Source organism: Triticum dicoccoides, chromosome 3B (genome assembly GCF_002162155.2).
Source record: "Triticum dicoccoides isolate Atlit2015 ecotype Zavitan chromosome 3B, WEW_v2.0, whole genome shotgun sequence".
Taxonomy (NCBI): domain Eukaryota; kingdom Viridiplantae; phylum Streptophyta; class Magnoliopsida; order Poales; family Poaceae; genus Triticum; species Triticum dicoccoides.
Window position 1 is genome coordinate 610,755,345 of NC_041385.1, and position 11,453 is coordinate 610,766,797.

An 11,453-nucleotide genomic window follows, 5' to 3' on the forward strand; every position below is an offset into this window, starting at 1 on the left:
GGTATTGCTTGCTTTACTAAAGATGTAACTGCTTCAGATCACTGGGTGGTCTCTAAACAGCTACAGGTAATTACTGTGGATATGGCATTGCACAATTATAGAGCAATAATAGTTTTTTTTTGCGGGGGATAGAGCAATAATAGTTAACTGGAACCACGGTTAAGAACTGAGCCACCCCATTCTCAGCACACAGGACTGTGCACTCGGTCGATCACCTCTTGCACAACAATATCATCAGGGTCATTTTTTCCTTTTTGCGCATAGACAAAACAAAATTTGTTCTCGGATACTATAAGTCAAGAACTGACAACTCTGTTAACATATGGCAACATTTAATATGGGCATTAAGACAAAATGGTACATCCGCATGTGTTTTAGTAGCACACCAATGTTTGAAATCAGCATGTTCAACGAGTTGCTCACTTAACATCCGCATTCGGAACTGAGGATCTACACGGACCAGCTGATGTAGTGAATGGTACCCCTCGGAACGTTGCAATTCCATTCTCGTCGGTACGGAGATGCTGGATTACATAATAAAGCAAAGTTATTTGTTAATTCATTCAATCCATGCAGAATAACTATGCAATAGCATTCAGGAAGGCCTTTCTATATTTGATGGCAATATAAGGGTAGGTTCTCCAACTAATGACAAAACTGAGTGCATTTACTCAAATCATGCTGAATGGCCAACTTTTGATCACAAAAAGGTAAAAAATAAGCGAGATAACATCAAAATTGACCATTGATAAATGCTTACCGGTGTTATCTTGTCCAACTGTTTCTTCTTTGGGTTTAGAACATCTTCCGGCTTCCCATCAAACCTAGAAAATTTGGAAAATTGTAACCATAAATATTTGCAACAGATGCAGATCAAATAGGAACCAAATAGGAGACAATTGAGCAAAATTTGACACAAGTGTTAAAACTAAAACATTTTGTTTCGCAGGTGGCCACGAGCGCAGATATTCCTTAAAACTAAAAGACAACTACCCAACAGGTAGCATGATCCTTTGGTCCATCCAATTCGGACCAACATATTTTGCAACAGCTTACATATCAACCACCAGAAGTCCAGAACTGCATACTAAATGGCATACCGGATATGTCATAGCTATGAATGCAGATAAGAAAACTAAACATAGTAAAAGCTCTATAGAAGAGCACAAACACACCTTTATAAAATGGGACCCCTTATAAAATGTATAAATTCGCCATTTACAACATATGATTCTTACCCAGCAAAACAAATGCGTTCTCCAAGCTTGGCTCCTTCCGGAGGAATCAAAGGCTCCACAACTGTATGATCTTTATTTGAAGCACACAAGACCTGGTAATATGTTTAATTTAGAACATGTCGAAAACAAAAATTTCTATAAACACAAGGACGTTTACAGTTTGGACTGAGGGTTGACAACATCAGAAGACAGACAAACACAATGGTAAGGGTTTCACATCATAAATTTATCATTGGTCCGCTTCAGATACTGTAACTACATGGTAAGGGTTTCACATCATAAGTTCATTTCAAAATAGTTTCTCATTCTCTTCCATGAGTTACAGTGATGATTTTAGTCTATCAGTATGAGGTCTAGTAATATGCACATGCCTAGTGAGTTAGCAGTGCACAGCAAAGCTTGCCTGGAGCTTGCATTTCACCACAGTAGTATTTTGGGGAAAGATGGTAAACAAACTAATAGCCAAAATTCAAGAAGCTTTGCTTAGGGATAGAACACAATTACAATAGGATGCAACAGAGCATACCAATCCAGCAGACATTACATCCCGCAGCTTCCCAGGCTTCACATTTGTGATCAAGACAACATGGCGATTCTTCAAAAGTAAGGGCAAATATTTATAACAGAACACAGAATCATGTATAAGAGAGAAAAATGAACAAGAATCATTCAAGTTCATTGCTGCTGTTGAGTACTTACAACAAGTTCATCTGGGCTGAAGAACTTCGCAAGACCACTAACAACTTGACGCACATTGCCATCTCCCAAATCTATCTCCTCCACCAGAAGACTGCAAAGATAACCAGTTGGAATGTCAGAAAGAAGACTGACAAAAGAACAGAGGACCTTTTTACAGGTGTTGGGTGGAAATTTACTGTACCTGTCAGCTGATGGGTGTTTCCATGCTTTGCGAATAACGCCGACCTGTATATTCAGGATACTAACACTGCACTCAGAATCCTTTTCTGCACTTTTCTGTGGAGCTTTCTCTGCAGCTGCCTCTGTTGTTTTGCCGGCAGTCTTCTCTTGGACTTCCTTTTTATCCCCAGAAGGTTTGTTGTTTTTGGCAGAAGTAGGATTTGCCTTATCCCCAGGAACCTTATTCTGACAAGAATCAACACAGCAAAGAAACTCACCAACTAATAGAAAATGACATATTGCACAAGAAATAGGTTCTGACAATGGTGTACAAACATGAAAAATCAACACCACCACCACAACAACAACATGAAAATCAACACCGCTATGCAAAAGTTGTACTCCCTCCAATCCAAAATAACTGTCGCAGTTTTGAACTAAGATTAGTTCAAAACTGCAACGCTTATTCATGGATCGGAGGGAGTACATACTAAACATTTTAATACTTACAGTCTTTCATGTTCTCTGGTGTATTGCACAAGTGGCTACATGAATCAGTACGAAGGGTATGCTTAGTTTGGTGCCAAAATTTGCTCGACCAAAAATTTGGCAGCCTATGATATTCTGGGTCTTGCTTGTTTAGTTTCCAAAATATTGGCTGCCCATGAAAATTAACCTGCCCTCCTTCCCTTCATATCTTGCCAAAACTTTGGTCAACAAAGGGTCAAGCAGTCTGATAGTATGACCGGTCTTTTGGCCAGCCAATGGCCGGAGAAAATTAATAGGGCATGATATAGCAATAGCATCAAACAAACATATCCTATAGTTTACCATGCATTACTAAGGCCAGAAATGGAGTAAAAATGGTAAAGTTCCAGCCAAATCTTCACAGCACGATGTACCAAGAGTGCCTTCTACAAATAATAATAGTCCAGAAATATCAATAACTAATGTAGATCAGTACCTCCCCTGCAGCCTTTTTGGAATCAGCAGCTCCATCTGACTTATCCGCAATCTTCTGTCCTGAAACAGCTTTCTTGGAATTTGGTTCACCATCTCCTTTATCAGCTTTCTTTGGGTGCTGTCAAGTAGAATTAAGAAATGGTATGGTTATTTTTATGATTTAAACATAATCATTTTGATAGACATTTTTAGGATAGTTGAAAGAAACAGTCTATCAGTGATTTATCAATTCTCTGAAGACTAATGTTTTTGCACTTTAGTAGTACTAACAATAGTGTAGCATCAGTTAGATTCTACAAATATAAACAAGCACTTATTTAGCAGATCAAGCACAAATTTGATCTTGTAACACAGTAATTAGCAACAGCATGCTACGGGGATAATTTCCCATACAGCTTGATATGAAAGTAAATTAATTTAGAAGGAAAATATAAAATACTTTCAGATCACCAAAATATTACTTACAGAAGGTGCAGATGCAGGTGGGTTGAAGATAGATTTGGTCAAGTTTATCTTTTGCAGCGTCATACCAAAATCAACTACATTCTGCATCAATCAGTAAATTCACATGAGATGATATAAATGACTGACAATGTGGGCATATATTAATAACAATCTGGTATTTATTTTTTAGAAGAGACTCCCACCAGCATAAAGCCATGGTTACAAATGATACTAAAATAACTTCCCAGCTACAAATTACAATATAAACCATGAGTTAGTGTCGAAAGGTGTAAAAACTAGTTTTACGAGAGTGTGCTGGGTAGGCTTCAAATATCAGATAAAATTGATAGTTGAAAACATGGCTATTTCCAAAATCTGGTCCAGTAATTTCAGATATGAGATTAAAATGACATCTTTGAATGGGCGGCATAGTGACTGATAAGAAATGAGACGGAAAACATTGGAGATGTATTTAGTTCTGTGTTGGCAAGAAACTCAAATCTATATGAATTTGATTCTTTGATTCTAGAAGAGATGGTGGGTACAGCCCACAGGAACAATTTAAGACAAAAGATAGATGCCATTATTAAAAAATAATCAAAAGATCCATCTCAAACCTGAATGTAGTCCATCCACCGCAATATATTTGGATATTTCTGCGACTCACTGTCACTAAGATGACACTGAAAAAAGCAATGAACAATTAGAACTTGGGGAAGTAAATGTCTGAAAAGGCATATCTATTGAGTAGTAAGACAGTGACCATAAAAATACATCCCAAAATACCAAATAAGATATGATGGTGTTCACGTAAATGGGTAAAGTTGCAACATACATACCATGAAAACATGCACGGTTGCAAACACAATAATGTCCGCCGCTGATGGTTTGAAACCTGCTAATAGTACCGACATCTGGGACAAATGTTGATTCAAATTACCAAGTAACGCATGCTGTTCTCCATCACTTAGAACAAAATTGCTGGAGAACTCAACCCACTTCTTGACCTACCAATGAAGAAAAGGAGATTGTGTAAGAGTACATAAGCAGTAGTGAACAGAATTAGTTTACATTGCACATACATGCAAAAACAGTTACCTCATCCTGCGGTGAGGTCACGATATGTGAGAATAGGCTCGCAATATCATTCTCCTTGATAAGTGTACTGGATATGCTCTTCTGTAATATTCAGCAGATAAATTAGCAACTGTTTCTAGCAATAAATCTCCATGCAAATAAAGCTTGATAAGAGTGAGAAGGGCAAAATTTGCTCGAAAGAAGTAGCAAATTATGAAAGATAACAGTATAACACGGTACATAGTACGCGTCAAAGTTTGCACATTGTGCACTACACATGTTGGTCCAGGGACCAGGGGTACCCAAAATACAAACCATCCCAAAGTTACTCAATAAGTGCCATATCAGACCATGGTCAGTCACCAGAAGAAAAAAAAATGAGGCAAATGTTTTGAACAAGAGAATACACTACTCCATAAAAATTAAGATATATGACAGAGACTATGCCGAGGAGAAAGGGCATATGCTGCATGTGGTGAAGGCCTCTTTACATCTAAGTATCAAAAATATTCGAGGACTAGTGTTTCAAGCTTCATCTTTGCAACAAAACTATTGAACTACAGTATGTTCTAGCCATGTGCCAGATGGTAGCCACAGAATATGCATCTAACTAGCCTACTCAATTCCTTATCACATTCTTGGCAATCAAACAAGCACCTTTGAGGGATTAGTATAGCAACCATGAGAACAAGAATGTTATGTTCCAACCCGATTGATAACAATTACTCCATAACCAGAGAGAAATACGCAGCCATATTAAACAGGATATTAAGCACAAAAGATGTGTGTTAGATGTCTAAAGCTCTTGCATATTAACATATGTTTGACCAAATATAGTTCTACCTTTTATCTTGAACAAAACATACGAGTAACTTGACATTCTGAACTTATTTAGACGCCTCACTTATTTAACAAATTATGTATTTCGTACCGTATTATTTTTATCAGCAAAACAATCTCGATAGCAAAACGGACCCCTAACTGGAGAATCTTCATAATATAACAGGTATTATTCAGGCCCCTAACTGATCCGGCAATTTAACTGTCGGTAACTTAGATATCTTCACTTTCCCCGACCAAATCATGTATAAAATCGCCAAACCTAGATACCACAACGCAGCATAATTACAACATGGGATTTAAGCCACGATACTATGCAAACTTGATTATCGGTGAACTAACCATGCCCAGAGCCCCACAAATCTGCATTAAAAAATCTCAGCACGCACCTGTAAGAATGGAAAATCACGCCCACATGACTAGTAAACAACAAACACGGAACACTATCGCTCCGAACCTCCGAAGCAACAGAAATCGGAACCCAAAGGTTTTAAGAGTAGAAGGGTGGAGGGGCTTACTGGATCGAGGTTCAGGTGCTTGCAGAGCGCGTACGACATGGCCTGCTTGCTCTGCGTGAAGTCCGCCGCCGCCGCCATTAGCAGGTCGAGCTTTTTCCACGAGCAAAAGAGGGATAGGGGAAGTGGAGAAGAGGGATGGTTTAGGGTCTAGTCATTTTGGGCCGCTGGCCCCTTTTTTCTATGAGTGGTACTGGTCTCCTTTGGACTGTACTGAGTCTTTGTTTTTATGGGCTCGGGATATCCTCATGGGCCTTACCAAATGATAGCCCATGCGCGCACCGTGCATAGGCCGGAGCAGCACGTACATGACCGGACGGTCGATAGCAACAGCTGGACGCGAATAAAAGCACCATATGGCCAAGTTAGGCCTTGCTCGCCAAGTTGGTGATGACTTAGTTGCTGATCATGTAATTCCAGCCATTGTTGCTGAGTGTAATGGCGATCTTGCCCACAACGTTTCGTAATAAAGCTAAATGCTTGCCCTAAAAAAAAGTCTGTTCTTTTTCTGCCACTCAAAAAAAAAAGTTTGTTCTTTCCCTCTTGCTAGAACCCTTCCTCCCGGGGCGATTTTTCGCCGCCGTCGAGAACATCGTTCCCTACCTCCGCTTCGATCCCCTGGTCCTCATGCTTGATCGGGGGGTGTGCTCTGCCACGCCCACTGGTCTTTGGCGGGGCTGGGTAAGGCGGAGGGCTAGGGTTCCATCTGGAAGACCCGATCTAAGTTTAGTCGGGTTAGGGTTTGAGATGTCTTCAGGAAAGGCTTCGGGCTCGGCTGCGGCTGATCTGGCAGAGACCGATGATGTAGAGATGCTGATGAAGGAGTTGGGGCTGCGAGAGGAAGATCTCGATGATGTGGTGTTTGATGAAAAGGAAGCTCCGGTGGAGGCGGCATGGTGAATCGCGCTCGCCAGGGTGCACTCCGCCAAAACCTACTCGTAATACTGGTTCTTTCGGAATATGAGAGCAGCTTGGGATCTTGCACAAGAGGTGAAATTCAAGCCACTTGAGGAAAACCTTTATAATGATCAGTTCTCATGCTTGGGGGATTGGGAGAGAGTCACCCAGGACGGGCCATGGCACTTCAGGGGCGACGATGTTATCCTCAAGCCATATGGGTCTGGCAAAACCCACAACTGTCCCGCTTGACTCTATCAAGATATGGGCTCAAATTCATGATGTTCCACCCCTATATTATCATCTAGTGCCAGCTCTTGCGGACAAGGTGGGCGAAGTGATGTCTACGGAACCGCAATCACAGGACTTTACTCGTAATTTTCATCGTGTTTGGGTCAGAATCAACGTCACAAAGCCTCTAAGGAATGCAGTATCTATGATTCAAGATGGTGAGCGCCAAATTTACAGGGTGAGATATGAGAAAGTCCCCGATTGGTGTGTTGTTTGCGGTATGTTGGGACATCTTTATAAAGAGCATGTCAGCGGGTTCTGTCGTGGTTTTGTCACGGCAGATGTCCTAGTGAAAGGACTTAAGCGTGGAGCCATCGCAACTAGGTTAGCTTGAAGGGGTTGAACGGGACAAAGGACACAAGAGTTACCCAGGTTCGGCCACTCACGAGGGAGGTAAAAGCCTACTCCCGCTTTAGATTGTATTGCCTGGGTTTCGATTACCAGGGAGCGAGATACGCTTGACCTAGCTTTCAATTGCTTGTTTTTTTTGAGTTAACCTGCCGACGGGTCTCACCTTAATATACACAGGTTGAGGCCAGGCGGCTTACAGAGTCCCGGCCGGCTCACACATCGTGGTCGGCTCTGTTTGTAACTTCTCCTTACCTTACAGTACAAGTTAGATTTTTTTTCAAAACTATCACCTTTTTTATAGCTAATTCGAAAACTATAGTACCCATTGCCAATATACCAGAAATATGACCCTGTCGGTCTCGTGGTGGCCGAAGTGGTAGTTTTCGGCCAGAACTAGGCCGAAAAGGACTTTTCGTCCAGCTGTAGGCCGAAATGAGCCTCAGTTGGGTCGAAGAGGTCTTGTCGGTTGGGGCTGGACCGAAAATAGTAGCTTCGGCCAGGCCTAGACCGAAATGGGCCGTTTTCGGCCAGCCCGCAGCCGAAAAGCTTTTCGGCCAGGCCTAGACCGAAAAGGTCTGGATAAGGCCAATCCCGTCGTCACCTTCCTCTTCCTGCTCGCCTCTTCTTTCTCTCGTTCCTCTCGTTCTTCTCTGTAGAGCTCCGGTCTCCTCCCTGATCTCCTCCAATTTGCACTCATTTACACAACCAAGGCACAGAATAGATAGACCATAGCATTCTCCACCGGCCTATGGTGTTTTTTTTGTTATGGGATAGTTTTTTGTGCGCTTGGGGGAGGATCCATGGTTGGGTGGAGGAGGTCCGGTTGGGAAGGAGGTGGTGGTGAGGAGGAGCAGCAGCTGTGGAGGAGGAGGTGGTGAGGAGGAGGAGCAGCTTGGGGGGTGACCGGAGTTGAACCTCCGGCCGTCGAGTGGGCGGCGCTGCCGTTGTCCGGTGGCCGGTGCCGGTGACCGAAGAGACGCACGCTTCGAAGGTATAACCATGGCGTCACAAAATTTCTCTAAATTGTATAGTTTATTAGTTAGTGTTAATATGTTTGTGGTGGCATTTTAGCGCGTAGTCAGTGTAGCGGGTAATATTAGTGTTCATTGTGATTAATGAGAAGATGACAATGTCTGACAGGTGAAAATGTCTGAATCAGTAAATTTGACGGTTTACTACGGCGCTGGTAACGTTCGATATAATGAGTTGGGAGTTGATCTTAGCGAGTTTAAAAATGGCGTCATGACACTAGCAGACCCGGACAGACTGGACATTAGACAATTGAAGTACTGGTTGACAACTAGTTTCGGGCTTGATCCTGAAGTATGTTCCGTCAGTATTCACGCATTGTGGACCAAATCTTGTAAAAATGTCAAGTGGGAGTTGATGCCGGTAGATAGGAGCCAACATTGGTTGTCCCTGTTAAGACGCTCCCGAGACCGAAGAATCCACCCATATGTACTTGTGCAATCTGTGCCGAAGGAGGAGAATGTCGTACAACTCCACAGGGGGTATGAAACCGGTCAGGGCAGTGAAGTGGCGACCGAGATTGTTTTATCCGGGTCACAGCCACAAGATGTGTATGCTAGCCAACCCGAGAAAGAGTCGGAGTACGTGCCACACAATGTTTGTGGTCCTGATACTGAGCAGAGTAGCCAGTCGATAATATTAGCTGGTTCTGGTTTTGCTGATGGGGATGAGGAAGGGGATGAAATGCAGAGGATGATGGAGCAAGAGGACGAGGATGGATTGGTGGAGGAACTGGATTCTAAAAATTCTGAGGATGAAGTGGAGGTACCGATTCCTTTTGCATGGGAGCAGGACATATCCACCGGCCTTACGGTTAACGATGGCCATGAGACTCCATGGCAGTATAATCTGAACCAAGTACAAATAGGGGATGTGTTTGATACAAAGAAAAAATTGAAGTATGCGGTGATAAAGTGGGCTATGTCTACGCAGAGGGTTTTCCGGACACACATATCAAGTCCAACAAACTATACCGTGAAATGTGTTGAAACAAGTTGTCCTAGGAAGGTGCACGGGCATGTGCCGAAGTATGACATCCACTGGGTTGTCACCATTGTCGTCCCACATAATTGTGTGAGGAAGAACCTGTTGGTGAAGCATCCGAACCTGACTTCAAGTCTCATTGCGCAACTCATGTATACTGAGATAGTAGAGAAGAAAGATATGGAAGCAAAACACATCCAGACAGCAGTGAAGGTCAGATGGAATTATGTCATTCCTTATGGGAAGGCTTGGAGGGCTAAGCAGAAGGCTATGGAGGAAAGGTTTGGGACGTTCTTCGACTCATATGATAATGTTGTCCGTCTCCTGGGCATACTGAAGGAGAGGAATCCCGGCACTTATGTGAACGTACAACACATGAGGTTGCTGAGTATACCAGATTTGAAGGTGTTGAAACGAGTGTTCTTCTCTTTTGGTATGTGCATCGAAGCTTTCCAGCATTGTCCTCCTATTATGTGTGTGGATGGTACATTCCTGACCGGTCAGTATAGAGGGCAAATTCTGACTGCTATTGGTGTGGACGGGAACAATCAAATCATCCCACTTGCCATGGCATTTGTGGAGGGTGAGAACTGTTGGAAATATGCCCTAGAGGCAATAATAAAAGTGTTATTATTATATTTCTTTGTTCATGATAATAGTCTTTTATTCATGCTATAACTGTATTATCCGGAAATCGTAGTACACGTGTGAATACATAGACCACAATATGTCCCTAGTAAGCCTCTAGTTGACTAGCTCGTTGTGATCAATAGATAGTCATGGTTTCCTGGCTATGGACATTGGATGTCGTTGATAACGGGATCACATCATTAGGAGAATGATGTGATGGACAAGACCCAATCCTAAGCCTAGCACAAAGATCGTGTAGTTCGTTTGCTAGAGCTTTGCCAATGTCAAGTATCTCTTCCTTTGACCATGAGAGCGTGTAACTCCTGGATACCGTAGGAGTGCTTTGGGTGTATCAAACGTCACAACGTAACTGGGTGACTATAAAGGTGCACTACAGGTATCTCCGAAAGTATCTATTGTTTTATGCGGATCGAGACTGGGATTTGTCACTCCGTGTAAACGGAGAGGTATCTCTGGGCCCACTCGGTAGGACATCATCATAATGTGCACAATGTGACCAAGGGGTTGATCACGGGATGATGTGTTACGGAACGAGTAAAGAGACTTGCCGGTAACGAGATTGAACAAGGTATCGGTATACCGACGATCGAATCTCGGGCAAGTACCATACCGCTAGACAAAGGGAATTGTATACGGGATCGATTGAGTCCTTGACATCATGGTTCATCCGATGAGATCATCGTGGAACATGTGGGAGCCAACATGGGTATCCAGATCCCGCTGTTGGTTATTGACCGGAGAACGTCTCGGTCATGTATGCATGTCTCCCGAACCCGTAGGGTCTACACACTTAAGGTTCGATGACGCTAGGGTTATAAAGGAAGCTTGTATGTGGTTACCGAATGTTGTTCGGAGTCCCGGATGAGATCCCGGACGTCACGAGGAGTTCCGGAATGGTCCGGAGGTAAAGATTTATATATAGGAAGTCCTGTTTCGGCCATCGGGACAAGTTTCGGGGTCATCGGTATTGTACCGGGACCACCGGAAGGGTCCCGGGGGCCCACCGGGTGGGGCCACCTGCCCCGGGGGCCACATGGGCTGTAGGGGGTGCGCCTTGGCCTACATGGGCCAAGGGCACCAGCCCCTAGAGGCCCATGCGCCAAGATATAGGAAAAAGGGGAGAGTCCTAAAGGGGGAAGGCACCTCCGAGGTGCCTTGGGGAGGATGGACTCCTCCCCCCCCCTCTTAGCCGCACCCCTTCCTTGGAGGAAGGGGCAAGGCTGCGCCTCCCCCCTCTCCCCTGCCCCTATATATAGTGGAGGGGAGGGAGGGCATCCAGACCTGAGCCCTTGGCGCCTCCCTCCCTCCCGTGACA

At 43.5% G+C, this 11,453-nt stretch overlaps 1 protein-coding gene across 1 annotated transcript; it reads right to left on the minus strand.

Moving 5' to 3' along the window:
- Positions 1 to 231: 231 nt before the first annotated feature.
- Positions 232 to 6,096, minus strand: LOC119277416 (methionine--tRNA ligase, cytoplasmic-like). Its single transcript, XM_037558694.1, has 12 exons — positions 5,939 to 6,096; positions 4,602 to 4,682; positions 4,343 to 4,510; positions 4,121 to 4,186; positions 3,525 to 3,605; positions 3,061 to 3,177; positions 2,119 to 2,342; positions 1,938 to 2,028; positions 1,765 to 1,833; positions 1,239 to 1,330; positions 761 to 824; positions 232 to 524 (listed from the first exon to the last, which is right to left on the minus strand). Exons 1-12 carry the CDS (start codon positions 6,014 to 6,016, stop codon positions 420 to 422), a joined length of 1,236 nt encoding a protein of 411 aa, XP_037414591.1. The 5' UTR covers positions 6,017 to 6,096; the 3' UTR covers positions 232 to 419.
- Between the last annotated feature and the right edge of the window lie 5,357 nt (positions 6,097 to 11,453).